This window comes from Oncorhynchus mykiss, chromosome 16, assembly GCF_057628025.1.
Source record: "Oncorhynchus mykiss isolate SJ-2025 chromosome 16, ASM5762802v1, whole genome shotgun sequence".
NCBI classification, from domain to species: Eukaryota; Metazoa; Chordata; class Actinopteri; order Salmoniformes; family Salmonidae; genus Oncorhynchus; species Oncorhynchus mykiss.
Genome location: NC_143037.1, coordinates 26,635,482 through 26,661,588, shown reverse-complemented (window position 1 = coordinate 26,661,588; position 26,107 = coordinate 26,635,482). Strand labels below are relative to the sequence as shown.

The following is a 26,107-nucleotide window of genomic DNA, read 5'->3' as shown; positions in this document are numbered from 1 at the left end:
GCATAATTACATCCACACGAGCGTGAAAGTTGTTTGAGTTGGCGTCAATCAACAACGCAAGAAACTCCACCGTGACCACCTCAACTTAGTTGGTGATCAGAATAAGTTCCACTGCGAATAATTATGATGATATATCGTTGACTAAGAAGACTCGTGATATGTAGTTTATTAACTTACTGAGGTTGGACTGCTTCCTTCTTTGACAAAAGTGCTGCAATTGCTCAGTATCGTCACAAAGGAACTCTGCTGGCTGGCTAGCTAGCTAACTCGCACGAGCAAAGAAGATCCATTTAACTATTTCTTAGGCATAGCCCAGTTAGAACACTATTTAGCTAGCTACCCATTAAAAACACGCACTGACTTGAATAGTTATCAACGTGAAGTAGCTAAGATCTCAGAGGGAACAGGTAGCCGCTGTTTTAGCTTGAGTGAGAACTCCCCAGTCAAGTTCTAGAAGTTGGGTATTCTAGCATTTACCAGAAATCCAACGAGGGCTAACTAAAACCTTGAGTTGCAGCCGTCTTGGGAAGATGTCTTGCCGAAGCGGAGTCAGCCAGACCCGGGGAGACACTTCTGGTCCACAGCCTTTGAGAGCAACAGTTCCATTCCAGCTGCACAGCAAAGCACAGACCAGCTTGAAAAATGGCAAGTCCGGTATGGTAAACACCGACAGTACAGATATAGCTAGCTAAGGTTACCTACATGTTTTGATTTTCATTGAGTATCTCATTCAACATAAACCCAAACAAACAGTGTTAGAAATGAGCGTGGGTGAGAAAATAAGGTCTTGCAATTATACTGTTAATTGTTCATTTATGGTAACTGCTTTCAAAAGTTTTGCTTTCATCTGATGACAACCAGTGAAATGTACAACAGAACAATTTAATAATTGCCTCCCAAAGGAAATGGTTGAAACAATGTTACACCCATTCAACCATCCAATGCTGAATAAGGTCACATGAACAAAAACAGACAAAATGGCTGTAATATACAGAAATGACTAATATTACTCTATGCTACATAACTTAGATTGTATGACTTAATTTGAAACTGCCATATAACAGTGGTAGTAATACAGCTGTACTGTTGGAACCTTCCGGCAACAGTTACTAGTTAAAACAGGTTGAACACCTTTCTGGGCTTCATGAATTATCAGTCTCCCCATCACCAAATACAACTAAAAGAAGTGTAATGGGGTTCTACACTAACTTTTTCCACTGGTGGCACCAGCACATGATTTGGTCCACACACTTGTTTTAACAAAAAAAATTATACTTGACCTAGTTTGAGTCCTATAATGTGCCCTCATTCCGTACAGAACCAGGCTTAACAATGACTATTCATCTTTTAAATGACCATGCCCTTGTTCTTACATTGATTTGGATAGATTTACTGTAACAGCAAAGAAAAGAGACTACTCAAATAAAGTGCAAAATGTATTTATTGCAGATGTCGACGGTTGTTCTTTTCTGCGAAATCCTCTAGAGAGCAGAATTTCAAAAACAATTTTGTTTTTCAGTGTCAACAACAGTGCGTAAAACTACATCAGGTGACCATTTATGAGGTCTGGGAGAAATGTCTTATTTTTGTTGTTGTGTGTTACCGTTTAATTCAGGTGCACACCAGCCAGACAGTTGTTTGACAAGCAGTGTTTCTGTAGCGCACTTTGTAGTTACCTTTTTAATTGCCTTTCCATCTACCCTAGAATGGTTAGGCTATCAATAGCATTGTTAATGGCTACGCAAAGTAGTGGACATATAGGTCCTATGCTCACTGCACATGCAATTAAAAGATACTGGCCCCAAAATATTTAATTACTGGCCCGGTCAAGATCTGACTGGAAAGTGAATGATGCGTGCATCATTTCAATAGCAGGTGATTTTATTTATATAGAGCTCATAAATATTGACAAGTCAAATTCAAGGAATTTCAAATACTTTTTCATTTTATATCTAATTGTTTTAGCCTATAGGGGAAAAATTTATGTAAAATGGTATGCATTACCGCTTTTAAGAATATATATATATATATATATATGGGCTCCCGAGTGGCGCAGAGGTCTAAGGCACTACAGACTCTGGTTTGATTCCAGGCTGTATCACAACTGGCCGTGATTGGAAGTCCTGTAGGGTGGCGCCCAATTTGCCCAGCGTCGTTAGGGTTTGGCCGGGGTAGGCCGTCATTGTAAATAAGAATTTGTTCTGAACTTCTGTTCTGAACTGACTTGCCTAGTTAAATAAATATGAAATATATATATTCTTTATAGGCCTACCCAATGCATTGACATTCACATTATTTTTACATTCTAAAATTTGTCAGAATAATGTGGGCATTGCCTGATTTGAATGGGGTTGAGGTCAGAGCTCTGTGCATGCCAGTCAAGTTCTTCCACACCGATCTCGACAAACCATTTCTTTATGGACCTCGCTTTGTGCAATGGGGCATTGTCATGCTGAAACAGGGAAGGGCCTTCCCCAAATTGTTGCCACAGTTGGAAGCACTGAATCATCTTGAATGTCGTTGTATGCTGTAGCGTTAGGATTTCCCTTCACTGGAACAAAGGGGCCTAGCCTGAAAACAGCCCCAGACCATTGTTCATCCTCCACCAAACTTTACACTTCACACTGCATTGGGGTAGGTAGCATTTTTCCTGCATCCGCCAAACCCAGATTCGTCCATCGGCCTGCCAGATGGTGAAGTGTGATTTCACTCCAGAGAACGTGTTTCCACTGCTCTAGAGTCCAATGGCGGCGAGCTTTACACCACTCTAACTGACGTTTGGCATTGCGCATGGTGTTCTTAGGCTTGTGTGCAGCTGCTCGGCAATGGAAACCCATTTCATGAAGCTCCCGCCGAACTGTTCTTGCAATTGGCATTGAGGAGTGTTTCTGTCAGTTATAATGCTGGGCCCGGCTCCCCAGTGGTTTGGCACTGGCTGCTAAGTGGGTGGGCCTATGCCCTCCAAGGCCCACCAATGGCTACACACCTGCCTAGTCGTGAAATCCATAGATTTGGGCCCAATTAATTTATTTCAATGGACTGATTTCCTTATGAACTGTAACTCAGTAAAATCTCTGAAATTGTTGCATGTTGCGTTTCTATGCATGTTAAAATTCTCCTCCTTTCAATGTTATCAGAGAAGAAGACCAAAGTGCGACAGGTGACCCCTGGGATGCGGCGGACACTCTCTCTGGATGCCATTGTGGGCCCTTACCTGCAGGGCCACTGGCCCAAAGAGCCAGAGGGCCAGGCAGGCCTCTGCAGGAAGAACCAATCAACCCAGGTGACTACCTCCCATTGAATTATCTGACAATATCCTTTTGTTATATTTCCTCCATTTTGTTTCTGAATGGGGAAAGTCACAAAGTTTTTGATTTAAGTTCAGGGATGGTAGTTATAGATGTTCTGCTAGTTAGGCTTTGTTAGGAACATTAAGTTATATGTATGTAGAGTTAAAAACAGACAAAATTATCTACAATAGGCTATGCCTACATCATTCGACTCATGTTTTGAGGTTAATAATAGCCAGCACAAGTGACCGTAAATTACCTGTAAAAGTATTTGTCTAGGCTTTGGAGAGGTTGCATTTAGGTCTGGGCTTGTAGCAGAGGATTGAGAGTGAGCGAAAAGGCAAGTACTGAGAGACAAAAAAATGAGTGTTAGGTGGTGGTTCTGCTCTCTGAAGGAGTGAGAACCACAGTCGTGTGAACATGTCTGGAGTCAGCTGACAGGGCCTTTTTTTGTTGCGCAGCAGGCTGCACCCATCCTATCTGTGTGCTTGCGCTCTGCAGGGACTCGCCACTAGCCCACATCCTCTCCCTCTTTCTCCATTTCTCTGAGGCTTGAGAGGCAGCAAACAGACTAGGTGTGTGTGTGTAAGGGTACGGGGTGAGTCTCTTACCTCAAGCCCTTATGCTCTGCTCTCTCTCTGTGCAAAGATTTGTTTTCAACACCGTATGCATGATGTAATGTCACTTAAGCATAAAGCATATCTAGTAATAGATGATGGACATGACACAATGTCTTACATGTCCCCTCTGTCCTAGTCAAAAGGTCAATGTTGCACGTTATTAGACATTATTCAATGCCCTAAACATTTAAAAAAACAATTGAAGACACCAATGCACTTATGTGTTTTTTAACTTGCATTAGGCATGGATAAAATGTTTTTGATTCCATGTGGTGAACCCCTCATGACATGGAATTACGTGTGACTTAGGAAGATAATAATGATGACACTGCTCTTCCTCCTCCAGACGCCTGACTCGTGGTCAGACGAGGCTTCGATCAGGAAAGGCAGCGAAGGGCACAAACGCTCTGCATCGTGGGGCAGTGCTGAGCACCTACAGGAGGCATGTAATACACTGACACCCACTCACATCGCATGAAATCACAAGTGTTTGTGTGAGAACAGGAGTTGAAATCTCTTAGGTCTCAAAAAGACAGACGGGTTGCAAAACTCCTGGTAATTTACCAAAGTTAGCACATTGTTTGGACATTTTGGTAATTATGGAAACTTTGGTTATTTATATTTGAATAATAAAACAAAATATATTAATTAGGGATGTAACGATTGACCGTTGCGCATTAGTCCACGATTTTTAAATGTTTAAGATACAAGTGCGTGGGTCCGTGGACCCCAAACCGTTCCAAATGTAGCATGCATTGGTCAGAAAATGGATTCAAATGTTACGAATTGCCGGTTCGTATTTTTCTTTGGCTCCTATTACATTATTTCTACCTTCTGGAAATACCTACTCTTTTGTGACAAGTGACGTCAAACTGCATGTAACTGTGTTCAGTCATTGATCTACAAGTAATTTTGCATGCCCCACAACCCCAGGCTTATGTGATATTAGGCTTTATTAGTTTTGACAACCTATGTATTTTGCTAGGTTATTGTTATCGATGTGCTGTTGAAATTGTGTTTTGCCGGTATTAAAGTAGCTACCGGAGAGACAACTGTCATCTGGTTATACCTGCTTTACAGGGCTTACAATACATTTTATTTGAATGTTCAGGTACACCATCAGCAATTGTTTGAAGCAAAACTACCAAAACTATCAGTGTATATGGTCATTTTTAGATATACAGGTTAAAGTTACAACATTTTATAGACAGCAATCCCTTTTGAGAGGCGCTCTGTGTGGCCAAAGCGAGAGGAGCAGACAATATCACTCTGTAAAAACTTCCAATTGTTCAGAACCAGTTGATTTGCGATAAGGGGGTGAAATCCAAAGATGTGCTATATATTCATTGCCTACAGTGCATTAGGAAAGTATTCAGATCCTTTCCCTTTTCGAAACATTTTTACGTTACAGCCTTATTGTAAAATGGTTTAAAACATTTCCCTCATCAGTCTACACACAATACCCCATAATTACAAAGCAAAAATTGGTTTTTAGAAATGTTTGCAAATGTATAAAATAAGAATTCAGAGGAATTGTCCGTAGAGCTCCGTGACATGATTGTGTCGAGGCACAGATCTGGAGAAGGGTAACATCACATTTCTGCAGCATTGAAGGTCCCCAAGAACACTGTGACCTCAATCATTCTTCAATGGAAGAAGTTTGGAACCACCAAGACTTCCTAGAGCTGGCAACCTGGCCAAACTGAGCAATCGGGGGAGAAGTGCCTTTGTAAGGGAGGTGACCAGGAACCCGATGGTCACTCTGACAGAGCTCCACAGTTTCTCTGTGGCGATGGGTGAACCTTCCAGAAGGACAACCATCTCTGCAGCACTCCACCAATCAGGCCTTTATGGTAGAGTGGCTAGACTGAAGTCCCTCAGTAAAAGGCACATGACAGGCCTCTCTCTATGAGTTTGCCAAAGGGAAAGATTAATGGAGCAAAGTACAGAGATCCCTGATGAAACCTGCTCCAGAGTGCTCAGGACCTCAGACCGGGGCAAAGGTTCACCTTCCAACAGGAAGGCTTTTTTTGTAAAAAAATTATAATAATTGTACTGCTCTTTTTGGGGCGTTAGCCTAGCGGTTAAGAGTGTTGGGCCAGTAACTGAAAGGTCAATGATTTCGAATACCGAGCCAACTAATTGCTCCTGTAAGTCACTCCAAATAAGTGTCTGCTAAATTACTAAAATTATTGTGAGCAATGAGTGTGGTTTTTCTGATAATGTTTAGGGAGCACGCATAGAAGTACCTGGCCTGCTCTGCACAAATGTAGGAAAGTGCTCAATTGATAATGTCTGATTTGTCTAAACTCACCATGTCCACCACTAATAAACTAAGTCAACAAAGTTTGTTTTTCAACATCCATTACGAATAGGTCCCTCACAGTATCTGAAAAGTCTCACAAATACTCTCCCGGCTTCGATAATCACCAAACCTCAGTGTGAGAGCAAAATATCATGTTCTGATGATCCCATATGTCCAGTGGAAAGGTCATAAAATACCTGAAATGTTTCCCTTGTGCAAAAATAGCTGTCTGTCCCAAGCTCATTGGCAAGGGAAACTGAGCCCCCGGAATAGGCTAGTTAATACAATGTTGCAAGTTCCATAACAATGGCATTCGGGCTGGATCCTTTTGATACAATGTTGTCACTTCGCTAGAGGGCTGGATAAATTTGATACGTTGCACTTCAGTAGTGATGGCTCAAGTCAAGACAGATCGATAGAAAGGGAGGCAAACAGGCGGAGTAGAGAGATGAATTCGAATGAAAGAACCTGAATTTTCATCAATATTTTCTAGTGTTTTTTTTTTATTTGTCAGCGTTAGGCTTATGTATTTTACTTAGTTGACAATGGAATTTATAGCCTATAGGCCAATGCAGCAGTAGGCTTATCTCTGAGTTCCATACGCACATTTCTTTACACCGTGATCCATCGGCAGCTATCAAGAGGTTGGTGCTCTCACATTAGTTACATTTTTACTTTCAGATTTTTATCATATTAATTCAGATTTTTATGATTAACCACAACAATAATTGAGAAACAAAACCGTAAACTGTTCCACAAATGTGCGTATGAAAATCATAACTAAGAAATAGGTTAAAATATCAGAGATTCTCATGTGGCCCATTGTATTATTGGGCTATATCAGCCAATAGCGTTGACATATACTGAATAAAAGCAACATGTACAGTGTTGGTCCCATGTTTCATGAGCTGAAATAAAAGATCCCATAAATTTTACATAAGCACAAAAAGCTTATTTCTCTCAAATGTTGTGCACAAGTTGGTTTACATCCCTGTTAGTGAGCATTTCTCCTTTGCAAAGAAAATCCATCCAACTGACGGGTGTGGCATTTTAAAAAGCTGATTAAACAGCATGATCGTTACACAGGTACACCTTGTGCTGGGGACTGTAAAATACAAAAAAAAAAATGTTTTTGTCACACATCACAATGCCACAGATGTCTAGTTTTGAGGGAGTGTGCAATTGGCAGGCTGACTGCAGGAATGTCAACCAGATCTGTTGCCAGAGAACTGAGTGGTCACTTCTCTACAATAAGCTCCCTCTAACATCATTTTAGAGAATTTGTTAGTAAGTCCAACTGGCCTCACATCCGGCTTCTTCACCTGCGGGATGGTCTGAGACGAGCCACACAGACAGCTGATGAAACTGCGTTTCCACAACCAAAGAATTTCTGCACAAATGGTTTAAACCGTCTCGGGAAGCTCATCTGCATGCTTGTGGTCCTCACCAGGGTCTTGACATGACTGCAGTTCAGCATCTTAACCGACTTCAGTGGGCAAATGCTCACCTTCGATGGCCAATGGAACGCTGGAGAAGTGTGCTCTTCACAGATGAATCCCGGTTTCAACTGTACACACCGTGTATGGCGTCGTGTGGGCAAGCAGTTTAAGAGTGCCCCATGGTGGGGTTATGGTTTGGGCAGGCATAAGCTACGGACAACAAACACAATTGCTTTTTATCCATGCCAATTTGAATGCACAGAAATACCTTAATGAGATCCTGAGGCCCATTGTCGCTCCATTCATTCTCCGCCATCACCTCATATTTCAGCATAATACACGGCCCCATGCCGCAAGGATCTGTACACAATTCCTGAAAGCTGAAAATGTCCTAGTTCTTCTATTGCCTGCATACTCACCAGACATGTCACCCGTTTGAGCATGTTTGGATCGACGTGTACGACAGCGTGTTTCAGTTCCCACCAATATCCAGCAACTTCGCCCAGCCATTGAAGAGTAGGACAACGTTCCACAATCAACAGACTGATCCACTCTATGCGAAGGAGATGTCACGCTGCACGAGGCAAATGGTGGTCACGCCAGATGCTGACTGTATGCATCTGTATTCATTTCAATTGACTGATTTCCTAATGAACTCTAACTCACTAAAATCTTTGAAATTGTTGCGTTTGATCTTTTTTGTTCAGTGTAGTTTGAAAATGTTGAAGTGAAATATAGGAGACTGAACACTTGTCATATTTATTTCCAGTCCATGTCTAAACTATAGCCTACCATATTATGGAAGTTAAAGACAACTTCTCCACCCATGTAGCATAGTATACAGGCTATTTAATTGAGACCACACACAGTTGAAGTCGGAAGTTTACATATACACCTTAGCCAAATACATTTAAACTTAGTTTTTCACAATTCCTGACATTTAATCCTAGTAAAAATTCCCTGTCTTAGGTCAGTTAGGATCACCACTTTATTTTAAGAATGAAATGTCAGAATAATAGCAGAGAATTATTTCCGCTTTTATTTCATTGCATTCCCAGTGGGTCAGAAGTATACATACACTCAATTAGTATTTGGTAGCATTGCCTTTGAATTGTTCAACTTGGGTCAAACGTTTTGTGTAGCCTTCCATAAGCTTCCCACAATGAGTTGGGTGACTTTTGGCCCATTCCTCCAGAGCTGGTGTAACTGAGTCAGGTTTGTAGGCCTCCTTGCTCGCACACGCTTTTTCATTTCTGCCCACATTTTCTATAGGATTGAGATCATGGCTTTGTAATGGCCACTCCAATACCTTGACTTTGTTGTCCTTCAGCCATTTTGCCGCAACTTTGGAAGTATGCTTGGGGTCATTGTCCATTTGGAAGACCCATTTGCGACCAAGCTTTAACTTTCTGACTGTCTTGAGATGTTGCTTCAATATATCCACATCATTTTCCTACCTTGTGATGCTATCTATTTGGGAAGTGCACCAGTCCCTCCTACAGCAAAGCACCCCCTCAACATGATGCTGCCACCCCGTGCTTCACGGTTGGGATGGTGTTCTTCGGCTTGCAAGCCTCCCCCTTTTTCCTCCCAAAATAACTATGGTCATTATGGCCAAACAGATCTATTTTTGTTTCATCAGACTAGGGAAATTTTTCTAAAAAGTACAATCTTTGTCCCCATGTGCAGTTACAAACCGTAGTCTGAATTGTTTTATTGTTTTAGGTTTTGAGCAGTGGCTTCCTTGCTGAGCAGCCTTTTGGGTTTTGTCGATATAGGACTCGTTTTACTGTGGATATAGATACTTTTGTACCCGTTTCCTCCAGCATCTTCAAGGTCCTTTGCTGTTGTTCTGGGATTGATTTGCACTTTTCGCACCGAAGTACGTTCTTCTCTAGGAGACAGAACACTTCTCCTTCCTGAGCGGTATGACGGCTGCGTTGTCCCATGGTGTTTATACTTGCGTACTATTGTTTGTACAGATGAACGTGGTACCTTCAGGCATTTGGAAATTGCTCCCAAGGTTGAACCAGACTTGTAGAGGTCTACAATTTTTCTTCTGGTGTCTTGGCTGATTTTGTTTGATTTTTCCCACGATGTCAAGCATCGAGGCACTGAGTTTGAAGGTAGGCCTTGAAATACATCCACAGGTACACCTCCAATTGACTCAAATTATGTCAATTAGCCTTTCAGAAGCTTATAAAGCCAAGCTGTTTAAAGGTACAGTCAACTTAGTGTATGTAAACTTCTGACCCATTGGAATTGTGACACAGTGAAATAATCTGTCTGTAAGCAATTGTTGGAAAAATTACTTGTCATGCATGAAGTAGATGTCCTAACTGACTTGCCAAAACTATAGTTTGCTAACAAGAAATTTGTAGACTGGTTGAAAAACTAGTTTTAATTACACCATCCTCAGTGTATGTAAACTTCTGACTTCAACTGTATAGTCGCTCTTGATCTCGCCCGCCCAACAAAGACAAGGGTAGGCTACTGAATGTAAATCAGCAAGATTTAAGCTTTGAGTTTGAATGTTGCTACAGTTGCTTTTAATACAATAGATAACATATAACCTACAAAACAAAGAACTAATCAAAAATAATCTTGCATAACTTTGATGGGAGCAGGACAATTTGCAGGCAGACTCAAATGTGTTCTCAATATTTGTTTCCAGTCAATGTCGGAGCCTAAACTATAGCCTAACATATTTAAGAAGTTAATTTCCATGGAAAGACAACTGCGTGTGCTAGTCCGCCCATGCGTATAGCCTACAGGCAATTTTAATTGAGACCAAGCCTAGGCGCATTTTATCTCACACACCCAACATGAGAGCAGAGGTAGGCTACTGAACTTGAAACAGAATAAGTGATGAGAGTTTGTGAATAGTGCGACAGAGGATTTTAAAACAATAGATAACACTTACAAAACAGACAACCGTTCTAAAAGATTCCATGGGAATGCAGCTCTTGTGTTTTGAGGTTGACTGACACTACTCTGCCTGTCACAGTTTGCCAAGCTGAAACACCTGCTGCAAAGGTCCGAAAAGGTCCGCCACCACTACCTTCAAGGCAGCTACTCCCCAGGCACCACACAGGTATGACTCCCACACTCTACCATTGGTGATCTTTGTCCTGCATCTGCTCACTTCATTCATAATTGGTCCAAATGTATGAATTTTATTATGAACTTAGTATTCTAGACAAGTGTAAGACTTCTCTTATTGGAGTCAAACACCGAGTATACAAAACATTAGCACCTGCTCATTCCATGACAAACAGCTTCTAGGCCATCAGACTGTTAAATAGTCATCAATAACCGGCCTCCTCCCAGTACCCTGCCCTGAACTTTAGTCACTGTCACTAGCTGGCTACCACCCTGTTACTTTACCATGCACCTTAGAGGCTGCTGCTCCTATGCACATAGTCATGGATGCAAATATATTAAAAATTAAAAACATAGCTTAATTGCATAACAATTCAGACCCTTTGCAATGAGACTCGGAATTGAGCTCTAGTTTATTGTTTCAATTGATCATTCTTGATGTTTCTACAACTTGATTTGAGTCCACCTGTGGTAAATTCAATGATTGGACATGATTTTGGAAAGGCACACACCTGTCTATATAAGGTTCCACAGTTCACAGTGCATGTCATAGCAAAAACCAAGCCATGAGGTCAAGGAATTGTCCTTAGAGCTTCGAGACAGGATTGTGTCGATGCAAAGTTCTGGGGAACGGTACCAAATCATTTCTGCAGCATTGAGTGTTCCCAAGAACACAGTGGCCTCCATTCTTAAATGGAAAAAGTTTGGAACCACCTAGACTCCTCCAAGAGCTGGCCGCCTGGCCAAACTGAGCAATTGGGGGAGAAGGGCCTTGGTCAAGGAGGTGACCAAGACCCCAATGGTCACTCTGACAGAGCTCCAGAGTTCCTCTGTGGAGATGGGAGAACCTTCCAGAAGGACAACCATCTCTGCAGAACCCCACCAATTAGGCCTTTATGGTAGAGTGGCCAGACGGAAGCCACTCCTCAGTAAAAGGCACGACAGCCTGCTTGGAGTTTGCCAAAAGACACCTAAAGGGCTCTGACCATGAGAAACAAGATTCTCTGGTCTGATGAAACCAATATTGAACTCTTTTGCCTGAATGTCAAGCATCACGCCTGGATGAAACCTGGCACCATCCCTACGCCAGGAACCAGGGAAAGTTGAATGGAGCCAAGTACAGAGATCCTTGATGAAAACCTGCTCAGGACCTGGGGAGAAGGTTCATCCAACAGGACAACGACCCTAAGCACACAGCCAAGACGATGCAGGAGAAGCTTTTGGACAAGTTTCTGAATGTCCTTCAGTGGTCCAGCCAGAGCCTGGGCTTGAACCTGATTGAACCTCTCTGGAGAGACCTAAAAATAACTGTGTAGCGACGCTCCCCATCCAACCTGACAGCTTGAGAGGTTCTGTATAGAAGAATGTGGGAAACTCCCCAAATACATGTGTGCCATGCTTGTAGTGTCATACCCAAGAAGACTCGAGGCTGTAATCGCTACCAAAGGTGCTTCAACAAAGTACTGCGTAAAGGGTCTGAATACTTATGTAAGTTTGATATTTCAGTTTTTTTTATTTTTAAAATGTCATCTGTTTTGCTTTGTGATTATGGGGTATTGTGTGTAGATTGATATGGGGGGGACGATTTAATACATTTTAGAATAAGACTAACTTAACAAAATGTGGAAAAAGTCAAGCGGTCAATACTTTCCGAATGCAGTGTAAATTAAATGAGTCATTCCATGGATCATTTATCTTAAAACAGTTTCTTATGTTAGCTTCTATATGTCAGCTTATACCCAGTCTTCAGAACTAAAGAAGGATGTTTAAGCCGTGAGACAATTGAGGCATGGATAGGGTGAAGGGGCAAGACAAAAGCTTTTAGTGCCCTTGAACGGGTCAAGAACTGCAAAGCTGCTGGGTTTTTCACACAAGTTTCTCGTGTATCAAGAATGGTCCACCATCCGCACGACATCCAGCCAACTTGACACAACTGTGGGAAGCATTGGTGTCCACATGGGCCAGCATCCCTCTGGAAAGCTTTCAACACCTTGTAGAGTCCATGCCCTGATGAATTGAGGGTGTTCTGGGGGTAAAACTTATTTTAGGATGGTGTTCCTAATGTTTGGTATACTCAGTGTTAAAATAAAGAAATACAAAAATGTATACTTTTTAAAAATATACTTAAGTAAACATATTCTGGTCCTGGTTAATGTGCACATTTTGTCCAGCCACTCAATCAATGCAAACTTTTTTCAAGCCATATAACATTTTTGGACTTATAAATTAATGTTCTTCACCCATTGTTTCTTCCAGAATATAACTTGTAAATGCCTCGTGAGCTTACTTCAACTGTTGTACCCCATCAGAACCCAAAATATAAGCTTGTTTTACTCCGATGTTTGTAAACAAAGTAAATGAAATGAAAATGTAGCCTCATGGTAGAAACAATCATTTTGATATGATGGATGGTCAGTCCTTGCATCCATAGCTCAGTCTATGCATTTAATTGTGGTTACATTTATCCAGCCCCATATCAGATTTTTACAGGAGCTGTGGACCACAGTCAATTTTACAGAACTGAGTGGTGGACCACACAGTCAATAAGCAAAGCAGCATATCAGAGGAAGTGAATCAAATTAGCCGACTAGTGAAGCAACAGGAAAGTGACGATATCACTACCCACTTCTGCTTTCTGCACCAGCTGTGGAACACACTGTTTCCGATGCTAGCCTGTAGAAGTGGGTTGTGTTCATTAGGGCACACAGCCCCAAAAATGTTTTAAACGTTTTGCAACAAATGAAAATTAGCATTTCTTAATGGTCATGCCCAGCTAGTTTAGCCCTGTTTTCAGTCTTGTTTTCTTTAGTTTGAAGATGCACGATACTCATCGGTTCCCGGTTCAGATGTTTAAGATACGAGTGCATCAGTCCGCTGGAGCCCAAACTGTAGCATGCATCAGTCAGAAAACCCATTCAAACGTTACGAATTGTCGGTTCCCAAATTAGTTTAGCTCATATTACTTTCTTTCTACCTTCTTAAAATACCTAATCATTTATAACTGATGCTTCCTCTCCTTCAGTATTAAAATAAGCATGTAACTGCATTGACATTTGTGGAAAAAAGCCAAAAAACAATTCTAAAATTCAATAGTTGGACAAGGGATGAAGATCCATCAGATATTAACTGAATTATAATACATAAAATATTTTACTACTAGGGAATTTGGTGGGAATTCAGTATTACATTTGTCAAATAGCATTTTTTCTTCTAAATGCACTAATGCATACATTTTCTTATTGTATATGTTAAATTAAAGACGTCTATAAATATATTGGTGTATTTTCATATATAAATACATTAACATAAAGGGGTGGAACAGGGCTACCACCATCCAACACTTGCACTGTCTACCCTACCTGAATTCACCTGTGCCGTCTAGACTGCCTCTAATTACTGTTGTCACGTGCTCTTTCGTAACTCAACTGAGGTGTCAATAACAGGATACCCTCAAATTAAAAATCAACACGCTCGACACATACTCCACATTGTTTGCGAGATCAGACATATCACTAATCCAAATGTTTTAGTTTCGGAAGTTGCTTTCGATTCAGCGCATCTAATTTGTAAGCATTTCAACTGTACTAAATGATAACTTATTTTGATGGGTGTCCATTTTGTGCAATTGAAAAAAAGTAATCTTCACTTTCTTGTGATGTAGGTGCTTTAAATCCCAGATCAAGTTTTAGCGTTTCTTAGATACAACAAAAGAGAACGTATTCCATTGAGCCCATTTTGTTTTTTTGACAGGTCATTACAAACGTTTCCTCTAATGTTAGCGGGGGAAAATGACAGGCACAAGCAAGAGTGAACGAGTCGCAGAAGAAAAATTAAAGCAATAAATCAGCGAGATTTAAGTGACAAGTGGAATTTGATTCCATCAAACACAGGGAATGGATGGATATAGTAGACAGATCCTCAGGTGGGTGGGGCATGCGCGTTGCTATGCTGATCTGTAAGACATTTTGCATGCCGACCAACCCCAGGCAGTATCAGTAGCCTAGTCAAGCTGTGCTGCTTGGTGCGCGGCATGTTAAGCATTCAAATGGCTTGAGCAATATTAGGCTTTATTAGTTGAGATGCAACCAATGTAATTTGATAGGTTAGTTATCAAATGCACTGTTAAAAATGTTTTACCTGAATACAATTAAGGTACCGGAGACAACTCATCTGGCTATAGCCTACCTGCTAATCTGGGCTTACATTAGATTTAATTTCTATTAAGTTTCACCAGCAGTTTTGTTTTACAAAATCTGTATATGGCCATTTTTTTGATATACAGGGTAAAGTTGATAATTTCATGACGAGGACAGCAATCATGTGTGTGAGCCCGGTCGAAGTGGGTGGAGAAGTGAAGCTCACTCTGTCAACCCCCCCCCAAACCGATAGTGGAGTAGAAGATGCCCGCTAGTCTCCTTGATGGCTTAGCTCAGGTGACTGCATACACCATAGTCATTGAGATGCGGTGTTGGTGAACTGATGATCTCCGTGTGTATTTCCAACCGTAAAGCATGGAAGATGAGGTGTTATGGTGTGGGGGTGCTTTGCTGGATGCTGTCTGATTGAATTAGAATTCAATTTACGCTCACCACAGCATTCTGCAGCGATACGCCATCCCATCTGGTTTGCGCTTAGTGGGACTATCATTTGTTTTTTCAATAGGACAATGACCCAACACACCTCCAGGCTGTGTAAGGGCTATTTGACCAAGAACAAGAGTGATAGTGCTAAATCAAATGACCTGGCCTCCACCATCACTTGACCTCAACTCAATTGAGATGGTCTGGGATGAGTTGGACCACAGAGTGATGGAAAAGCAGTCAACAAGTCCTCAGCATATGTGGGAACGCCTTCAAGACTGTTGGAAAAACATTCCAGGTGAAGCTGGTTGAGAATGCCAAGTGTGCAAAAGCTGTCAAGACAATGGGTGGCTATTTGAAGAATGTCAAATATATAAAATATATTTTGTTTTGTCTAACACTTGTTTTGTTTACTACATGATTCCATATGTTATTTAATAGTTTTGATGTATTCAACCTTATTCTACAATGTAGACAATAGTAAAAATACAGAAAAACCCTTGAATTAGTAGGTGTCTGAACTTTTGACTGGTACTGTATATATGTGTCTTGTGGGTGTGCGTCGGGTCAGTGCAAGATAGTTTGGGTACCATTAATATTGTATCCTATAGCTTTTTTCAAACATAGTAAAGACTAACATGATAAACTTATTCTGAGTTTGGAGTCCATCGTATGTACGGCTTGTGAGAAGATTTTAGGAAAAATCCAAGATGGCAGATCTTATGGGTCCTTGAGGAAAATGTATTCCTTACGTTTTGTTGTATGTGTAACAAGGTGGCGGGGCTGACCCTTAATCATTTATGTTTATGATACAAAGATGTCTAACGTTTGAGGGTTGTCAGAGAAATTCTATAGGAAGAGAGACTGCAGATTCTTTCAAACATCAATTTTTACGATTTGCAAAAATGAAGCAATCAACCATCACCAAGAATGGTATAGAGTTGAAAAGCTTAACAAACATAGTTGGGTCTCTGCTTTTATAGAAAAGTACAACATATTTTGTCTAGCAGATTGGGGAAACCTGGGTGGAACATAGTGTAAAAGGCGATTTGGATTGTCTGTGCAGATTAAAATGGCACGAGGGCTCAACCGTATGTCTCGCATGCTGCGGTCGCACCTAAATGGTTCTTAGTCATAAGACTGGGCGTATAGCTAAGTCACTCAAAGAAAAGTTTGCATCAGGTTACAAAAAACACTGGAATATAACGAGACTATTCTTTAAGCAGTAACATGGGATAGCATGACTAATTACAGTTGAAGTCGGAAGTTTACATGCATTTAGGTTGGAGTCATTAAAAGTCGTTTTTCAACCACTCCACAAATGTCTTGTTAACAAACTATAGTTTTGGCAAATCGATTAGGACATCTACTTTGTGCATGAAACAAGTAATTTTTCCAACAATTGTTTAGACAGATTATTTCACTTTATAATTCACTGTATCACAATTCTAGTGGGTCAGAAGTTTACATACACTAAGTTGACTGTGCCTTTAAACAGCTTGGAAAATTCAAGAAAATAATGTCATGGCTTTAGAAGCTTCTGATAGGCTAATTGACATAATTTGAGTCAATTGTACCTGTGGATGTATTTCAAGGCCTACCTTCAAACTCTGTGCCTCTTTGCTTGACATCATAGGAAAATCAAAAGGATTCAGCCCAAAATTGTAGACCTCCACAAGTCTGGTTCATCCTTGGGAGCATTTTCCAAACGCCTGAAGGTACCATGTTCATCTGTACAAACAATAGTACGCAAGTACCTTGGACCTTGTGAAGATGCTGGAGGAAACCGGTGCAAAAGTATCTATATCCACAGTAAAACGAGTCCTATATCGACATAACCTGAAAGGCTGCTTAGCAAGGATAAGCCACTGCTCCAAAACTGCCATAAAAAGCCAGACTACGGTTTGCAACTGCACATGGGGACAAAGATTGTACTTTTTGGAGAAATGTCCTCTGGTCTGATGAAACAAAAATAGAACTGTTTGGCCATAATGACCATCGTTATGTTTGGAGGAAAAAGGGGGATGCTTGCAAGCTGAAGAACACCATCCCAACCGTGAAGCACGGGGGTGGCAGCATAATGTTGTGGGGATGCTTTGCTGTAGGAGGGACTGGTGCACTTCACAAAATAGATGGCATCATGAGGGAGGGAAGCATGTGGATATATTGAAGCAACATCTCAAGATGTTAATCAGGAAGTTAAAGCTTGGTCGCAAAAGGGTCTTCCAAATTAACAATGACCCCAAGTGTACTTCCAAAGTTGTGGCAGAATGGCTTAAGGACAACAAAGTCAAGGTATTGGAGTGGCCATCACAAAGCCCTGACCTCAATCCCATAGAAGATTTGTGCACAGAACTGAAGAAGCATGTGCGAGCAAGGAGGCCTTACAAACCTGTCTGTTACACCAGCTCTGTCAGAAGGAATGGGCCAAAATTCACCCAACTTATTGTGGGAAGCTTGTGGAAGGCAACTCTCACCGTTTGACCCAAGTTAAACAATTCAAAAGCAATGCTACCAAATACTGATTGAGTGTATGTCAACTTCTGACCCACTGGGAATGTGATGAAAGAAATAAAAGCTGAAATAAATTATTCTCTCTACTATTCTGACATTTCACATTCTTAAAATGAAGTGGTGATCCTAACTGACCTAAAACAGGGAATATTTACTAGGATTAAATGTCAGGAAGTGTGAAACTTTGTTTAAATGTATTTGGCTAAGGTGTATGTAAACTTCTGACTTCAACTGTATGTGTGTTCTCAATTAAATTTATGGAATTTTCTATGACATTTCCTTCATTTTGAGACTGTTTCAACTTAATAGAAAATGACTTCCAAACATGTTCATTAAACAAGCATTAACACGAGGGAAAGACTTCCTTACACTTAATATATTGCAATTGAAGATGACTTCTGTTGACATTGAGTTTCAACCCTTGCCCTTGATAATGTCTCTCACCTAAGCTGCCAGTGTCCTTTACAGTCCATTATGCCTTGTCCATTTTCCTACAAGTACACCAGCAGTGTGAGAGAAGTTTGACCAGGATCTCTCTCCATGCTCCCTCCACATGGACTCATGTCGCACTCTATAGAAGTGGTACAGGACAGCCCCGTAGTGAACTGAATTTTCCAGACTGTTAATCCATACAAATGATTTACTCTATGACCAATTCTTAATCCTACCAATATATTTATACAGATTTCTAGATCAAATGTGAAAAGAATACACAGTTTAAACAATTTTCCCTCCAAATTGGCTTATACTCCTATTATCTTGGCGATCTCGCTGCAATGTTACAGAGTCAGGGAGTTAAAGGGCCAATCCTTAGGGAGACATCCCGACCATACAGCAGACCCAATCTGGTGAGGTTGAATATAAACAAAGACAAGAACAACCAAAACAACAGTAATAACCATCACTCAAGGTGGGGAAAACTTCAATCCATTTGGAGTAAATGTCAACCATTACCAATATATTTTTCCCTTTTACGGGCAGGCATGTGAAGAAAATCTATTTGTTAATTTACCGACAGGCCCCAGTGGACCGGTATTTAAAAAAACAATACTGCCTGTTAAATAAAAAATAAACACATTCGACTAGATCAAATTAGAATTACAACTCTTGATAACTCCATAAGGAAATAATTATATCCCATAAAGTATTGGTAAAATAGACTAGACAGTTGTCCCTCATCCGGCCGTAGGGGGAGCTCCCAAATAAGTAATGCCTGGCCATTTATTTGTTTTTGCCATACGTTTTACCCCACACCAGCATGCACACACAACTCACCTATTATGAATATTTGTTTAGTGGTGTTAATACTATGTTGGATTTATTGTGTGGGGTCTTTTTTAATTTGGTTATAAACTGGGTACGTAGAATGATGGAAATGTTTGAAATATTTATAAATGGTTTCTGGAGGTACAGGGAAAGAACACACTTAATGGGGTTGAATGGCCTTTGTTCTGACTTCCTGTTGATGCCCGACACCCTCACTAGAAAAACTGGAGACATTGGGTGAGGTCTAAATGTGCTATGCAAACACTAGTAATTAGAAGTTTATAATTTTGGACTAGTAATTAGAAGTTTATAATTTTGTAATAGTCCTATGTGTGGACCACGAGAAGGACAGAGAGAGTGCTACCCCTGAATGGCGATATTGTGACAAAAGTGGAACAATAGTAAGAATTCCATCAGAAACAATGAGGTATTCACTCGTCCTGTTGTCCAGTGTATTCACTGCATTCATTTGTCTCTCTCAGATTCTGGAGGTTCCTGACGGCCACAGGGCTCCAGTTCCACCACTGAGCTGCAGCAGTGGCTCCCAGAGCGACCCCTCCACCACGCCCCTCTCCCCCACACCCTCACCCTGCTCCTCTTTCTCCCCCTCTTCTGTAGAAGACCTACCTGTGAATCAGGACCCAGGTCAGTCTCTCCCTAATATAGCCCTGTAACATCAACAGTGCAGTGTTATGTTCAGTACTGTACACACAAACCTGTTCAGTAAGATGCACACAAACCTGCAATGTTACAATGTTTTGTAATTAAAAACTGTGTTTTTATTGGACAGGTTCAGGGTGTACATCCCGGGTTTCTGTTTCAAAACGTTATCGCCATACTGAACAAGACCCATTTGGTTTATCAACATAAAATTGAGTAATACCAGGCTGGAAAAGCTAAATTGGCTATAAATGGTTGAGACAGTTTCCACAGTAATGGTGCCTCTTTACAATGACGTGATACAACTTTGATACAACATTTCCACTTGTTGTAGCACGAAATGCATGCACCAGAAACAGGGCACACTTTGTGAGATATCAGCAAGCTGTCTGCTTGGCTAGCTATCTAGCTGCTTTGCTAAACACATTATGTCAGCGCACTGTTCTGATTGGCCAGTCGCAAGTCTTTAGCTAAGATTTCACATGTTGAACTTTGGAAACCCCAGCTAGACCGTTCAGATCAAGCAAACTGCATAAAACCGTCTCGGGTGCTGTATCTGAACAGGCATCAGTGATAGGAATTTAGAAACACAGATATTGGACCTATTCAGATATTGGACCTATTCTCACACCACGCTTCAGGTGTGGCGGAGGGTGCAGAGCTGTGTCTCCTGTCATCCCAGGGTGGGTGGGAGCCATCCCCCTTGCTGCTCTCCTCCTCGCCCCGGCCCAACAAGAGCTACTGCTTCCAGAGGGAGCCCCCCGAGGGCTGCGAGAAGGTCCGCGTGTGTGAGGAGACCAGGTAGGTTCTCGCAAGTACACGCACACACATGCGTAATTGTTTGATGTGCACAGAAACGTACATGCCCACACAAATGTAAATACACACTAACGTGTGTATATGGACAGATGTATGCTTTGGTACATAGATAAATACAAAACATTCTGACTTGCATGCATTTATTCCAAAAAGCTTATGAACAGTAACATATGGCTTCTTAGATTGAGTCTGCACTGACCCCCAGTGGTTTCAAAGTTATTGGAGACTGGGTGTGTCAATATCACAGGGTTCATATGATCATGAAAATCCTGAAAAACGTAATGGAATTTTAAAATGGTGTTTCCCAGTCCTGGAAAAGTTTTAGAAAATAATAAAATCCTAAAGGTAATGGAAATTATTATTTTAAAAATTTTATCAATAAAATAAAAATCAACATCTGCCTGGATCGGAATAACACTTTAGCTCGTCTGTATTTGCACGCATCGCCTGCATGTGTGCGAGACGAGTGGGCCGTTGCTCAAGGAGAGAGAACGAGTCAGACATTTCAGCAGCAGATAGGCATAACCTATAAAACATGATAAACAGACTAACTAGGTTCAAATCAAATTTATTTATATAGCCCTTCGTACATCAGCTGATATCTCAAAGTGCTGTACAGAAACCCAGCATAAAACCCCAAACAGCAAGCAATGCAGGTGTAGAAGCACGGTGGCTAGGAAAAACTCCCTAGAAAGGCCAAAACCTAGGAAGAAACCTAGAGCGGAACCAGGCTATGTGGGGTGGCCATTCCTCTTCTGGCTGTGCTGGGTGGAGATTATAACAGAACATGGCCAAGATGTTCAAATGATCAGCATGGTCCAATAATAATAAGGCAGAACAGTTGAAACTGGAGCAGCAGCACGGCCAGGTGAACTGGGGACAGCAAGGAGTCATCATGTCAGGTAGTCCTGAGGCATGGTCCTAGGGCTCAGGTCCTCCGAGAGAGAGAAAGAGAGAATTGGAGAGAGCACACTTAAATTCACACAGGACACCGAATAGGACAGTAGAAGTACTCCAGATATAACAAACTGACCCTAGCCCCCTGACACAAACTACTGCAGCATAAATACTGGAGGCTGAGACAGGAGGGGTCAGAAGACACTGTGGCCCCATCCGAGGACACCCCTGGACAGGGCCAAACAGGAAGGATATAACCCCACCCACTTTGCCAAAGCACAGCCCCCACACCACTAGAGGGATATCTTCAACCACCAACTTACCATCCAGAGACAAGGCTGAGTATAGCCCACAAAGATCTCCGCCACGGCACAACCCAAGGGGGGGTGTCAACCCAGACAGGATGACCACATCAGTGAATCAACCCACTCAGGTGACGCACCCCTTCCAGGGACGATATGAGAGAGCCGCAGTAAGCCAGTGACTCAGCCCCTGTAATAGGGTTAGAGGCAGAGAATCCCAGTGGAAAGAGGGGAACCGGCCAGGCAGAGACAGCAAGGGCGGTTCGTTGCTCCAGAGCCTTTCCGTTCACCTTCCCACTCCTGGGCCAGACTACACTCAATCATATGACCCACTGAAGAGATGAGTCTTCAGTAAAGACTTAAAGGTTGAGACCGAGTTTGCGCCTCTGACATGGGTAGGCAGACCGTTCCATAAAAATGGAGCTCTATAGGAGATAGCCCTGCCTCCAGCTGTTTGCTTAGAAATTCTAGGGACAATTAGGAGGCCTGCGTCTTGTGACGTTGCCAAATCAAAACATATCTTGTACCCTCTAGTTAAGTGTTTAGCTATTAGCATGTATTAAAATGTTTTCATGTCCTTAAAAAGCGTATCACCGACACTCACGAATAAAGCCATACAAAAAGTTGATGTACTTTTTTGAACGATTCACATGATTCATTTAAACAATTATTTTCGATGAAACAAACAATTCACTTCACCATTTGTATTAGTTGGTATTCGGTTTAATTGCATTGAATCTAATCATCTGAATCAAAATAATTTGAATTGTGAACATTCATTTTAGTAAAAAATAATTAATGTAGCCTTTCTTTTGGATTATGTTGGTTCAAAACTTGTATATGCTTCCAGTTGATTTGGGCATTTAACGTATGGGACGTTGCAATAGATGCTAGTCAGCCTGCAAAGTAAACACTTCTAAGCTGACTAAGATAAATATGACTGAACTAGAAAAGGAACATTTCTGGGCTTGCTTCAGCTGAACAAAAATATTTGTAGCCTACCATAGCCATTTGATCTTTGATATATTGAATACGCTAATTATTTGTTTTACATCAAGGTAGCTCTCCAGAGGGAGGGTTGCCCACATGTTTCGTACGGTTGCCTAACAGGTATTCTACTTTGTGGGGGGTTAAGTGCCTTACTCAACGACAGGAGATAGTACATGGGATCAGAGAGCAGACAGACACTGAGCAGCCTCCCAGTGTCGATACCACATTACGCATACTTTTTTACACTGTACTTCAGAGACGCCGTCAATTGTTGGTCATGGAAATTTGGTTAAAAGGAAAAGTCATTCAATTCCATTTGTCAATGTGTATGAACCCTGATATCATGTTGACTGACATATTTGAACAGTTTGTGATCCTGCTCCTAACAACCATCTCTTTCTGTCCCACAGCTTTCCACACCTAGCCCAGTCCTCGCTCCTCTTCTCCTCCTGCCCCGACCCCAACAAGGTGAACTTCACCCCCCACGGCGTCTCTGCATTCTGCCCGGTCAGCCTGCTCAAGCCCCTGCTCCCATCCATGGACCTGCTGTTCCGCAGCCTGGCTGTGGCCCCAGCCACGGGCTGCTCTGGCCAGGGTGCAGACCCCTACCAGGCCCCCTCGCCTGGGTACCTGGGGCCTCACCCCGACTCGGTCACCACTGCCATGTAAAAGAGGCTACATTAAAGGGGGAAATGTCAAGGCAGCGGTATGTTTTGAAAACTACATTACACATCATGAGGACTTCTTGGCTACTCTCCCCAGCCTTGTTGATTGTGGCCCTCCCAAATTAAACACAATGTTTCAAAGTGCTCGAAGACAGCCTTTTTACCAACCATGCTCCAGTTTAGTAAGAGTTTACAAACTTGTTACTGTTGACCAAAAATGTCAGGGAATATTTTTTGGACAGTAGTGGCTTCCATTTTCATTTCTCTTGTCTTCATCATAGCTTTTTTAAAGTGTCATTGGCTGTGCTCTGACTTTTTTTTTTTCTTTTTTTCCCCTTATCCGTATTGAAAAGACATGACACACCAGCTGACTTTTGGCCTTTAACCTTGGGTGCCAACCACAGTCGCTGCCACATTGAAAGTGGTCTGAAATGTATTAACTTGTGGACCAATAGCCACTGAGAGGCAAGCATACTTTTATAAAAGGATCAATTTATTTGGTCATTTTTGTTAGAAAAGAAAATGTAAAAAAAAATAACATGAAGAAGAAATAGACAATGTGTGAGGTTATGTTATTTGCTTGAATCAGTCCCCAAGATGACATTTGCTTTTTTAGAACAGATCGGTCCATAAGGGTTTCGAATCGGAACATAATTAGATTTTCTATGTTAGGATGGTACATATAACACTGCGAGTCATTGGCTTGTCAATGGCTATAGTCATTTTTGCAACAATTCTGATCTTTTGTATTAATGTTCATTAGTCCCTATCTTATGATGCTCAAAAGACACTGCGTTGCTTCAACATTTGGTAGGATGGTGTAGGGTAGTCTTGTCGCTTTGACCAAACTACTAACCATCTTTTATTCTCTGGAAGAGCAATGTTTCCTATGATTTTTCTAGGGGACGATGCTTCACCCCTCACTTTATGCACATTGAACTCGACATTGAACTCGTTTTGGATTTTAGGAGCCTGTTGGCCCACTTCTCTTTTAATGGTGATTCAGATTTTCCCTCTCTTTGTATGTAAGGTGTCTTGGGAAAGCTTGTACTCTTTGGAAATGTAATGTTCTGCTCTGGATTAGTTTGTGTATTGTAGAAAAAGGCTGCTGTCAAATACCAGTTAATTATTTAAGTTATTAGAAAAGGAGGCAAATGTTCTTCACCAAAATCTGGTTGCTTTTAGTATTTAAAGATATTTATATAGAATTTTCAATTGAAAAAAACTTTTTTAACCTTAAAGTAACACACACATGCAGATGTATTTTTTTTCCCCCTTAACCATCTTAGTGTTCTCATACAAGGCATGACAAATCAGTTTGCCACATTTGTGTTAAGTGGAACATAGTGCTCGATGAATTATATTTTTCTTTCTTGCATGCTTTTTAATTATTTTTCTAATAGCCTAGTTTTATATAGGTAATAAGATGAGTCTTGGTGACTTTTCCTTTTTTCCCCTGCTTTTCCTCTTGATGGTGAAAGAAGACATTTATAGAAGTTTGGTGCTATTTCTGTTAATGTTTAGTGCCTCTATTTTTGTTTCAAATAAGGCGATGTATACATGTTAATCAGAGCATAGCTCTTCTAGTTGTGTGTATATATGTGTATAGCTCTGTGGGGACTCTTACGACACTGACTACCTATGTAGTGGTCTAGAGTCATCTGATCTCGTTGGTAAATGTTGATGATTTTCTTGATGTTTATTTTTTTTCTTCCTCTACCAAGGTTACAAGATCAAGTTAATTGAGAATCTTTGCACAAAGTGACAGCTATTTCTTTCCATTTGCAATTTCTATTGTTTATGTTGTACTTTAGAGTAACCTTGTTTTGGTGTATGAATGTATTTTGGTATATTTTTCAGTTATCTGCAACATAAGCTAAAGAAGGTTCAAAAGTATGTTCGGATGTTCATTTCAGTTCCCCACTCTTGTCTGTTTTATGTTAGGGGACTGACAAGCAAATTGTATTTGGGGGAATTATTATTTACTTCAAGGACAAGGTTTTACGTGGCAGCTATTTTATGTTTGAACACATTTCTGTGTAGTTATAGTTATTATTGAAATCGTTTTCAATGTTTTGGGGGAATTTCCCAGGTGTCATCTTTTCTATGGTTACATCCCAAATGGCACCCTCTTATGAAATAGGGTTCCATTTGGGACAGAAGCCTATGGTACCCCTACTTGGTTCTTATACAGGTGATTGACGATAAGAGGTGGTCTTTAGATTATAGACCGGCCAGTCTAGACACTCTTTGTACACTGCAATTTGACCACCTGTAACGCGCGCAGCGCACGCTTCCCAACATGTTTGGTTCTCCCATTATTAAAACCTATATTTGGGGGTGAACGGATCATCTAGCGCAACAATCATTGCTTTTATGACCAAGACTCTGAAAAGCCACCCGGCATAAATGGTATGGTTTTTGATCAACCTGTTGATGAATTTAAAACGTGCCTTTGGGTTTTGGAGTAGTGGCTGCTCCGCCACCCATCATTATAAGCGCGCTCCGATTTTTCATTTTAGGAGATTCGTGTACTTTAATGGCTGAAACAATCCAGTAGCCTCAAGAAAGCCCAATAATTGTTGCTGTATAGATTTTTTTCGATAGGCATATTGATACTAGGCTATAATACATTTTTAAAGGTTTCTTTACGTTGCT

The 26,107-nt window shown here is 41.1% G+C and overlaps 1 protein-coding gene across 1 annotated transcript; it reads left to right on the top strand.

The window, feature by feature from the left end:
• On the top strand, positions 1–25,799 carry LOC110491747 (protein FAM117A). The gene is made up of 7 exons (XM_090201588.1): positions 1–654; positions 3,138–3,283; positions 4,257–4,352; positions 10,662–10,748; positions 19,464–19,761; positions 20,418–20,577; positions 23,195–25,799. Exons 1-7 carry the CDS (start codon positions 531–533, stop codon positions 23,451–23,453), a joined length of 1,170 nt encoding a protein of 389 aa, XP_090057714.1. The 5' UTR covers positions 1–530; the 3' UTR covers positions 23,454–25,799.
• Positions 25,800–26,107: the final 308 nt, after the last annotated feature.

Bases quoted from the DNA above. Each gene is read 5' to 3' on its own strand.
- LOC110491747 (XM_090201588.1), top strand. From the start codon at position 531: ATGTCTTGCCGAAGCGGAGTCAGCCAGACCCGGGGAGACACTTCTGGT. The intron at 3,284-4,256 runs GTGACTACCTCC...TTCCTCCTCCAG, and splicing joins GGAAGAACCAATCAACCCAG to ACGCCTGACTCGTGGTCAGA. The intron at 4,353-10,661 runs GCATGTAATACA...TGCCTGTCACAG, and splicing joins GTGCTGAGCACCTACAGGAG to TTTGCCAAGCTGAAACACCT.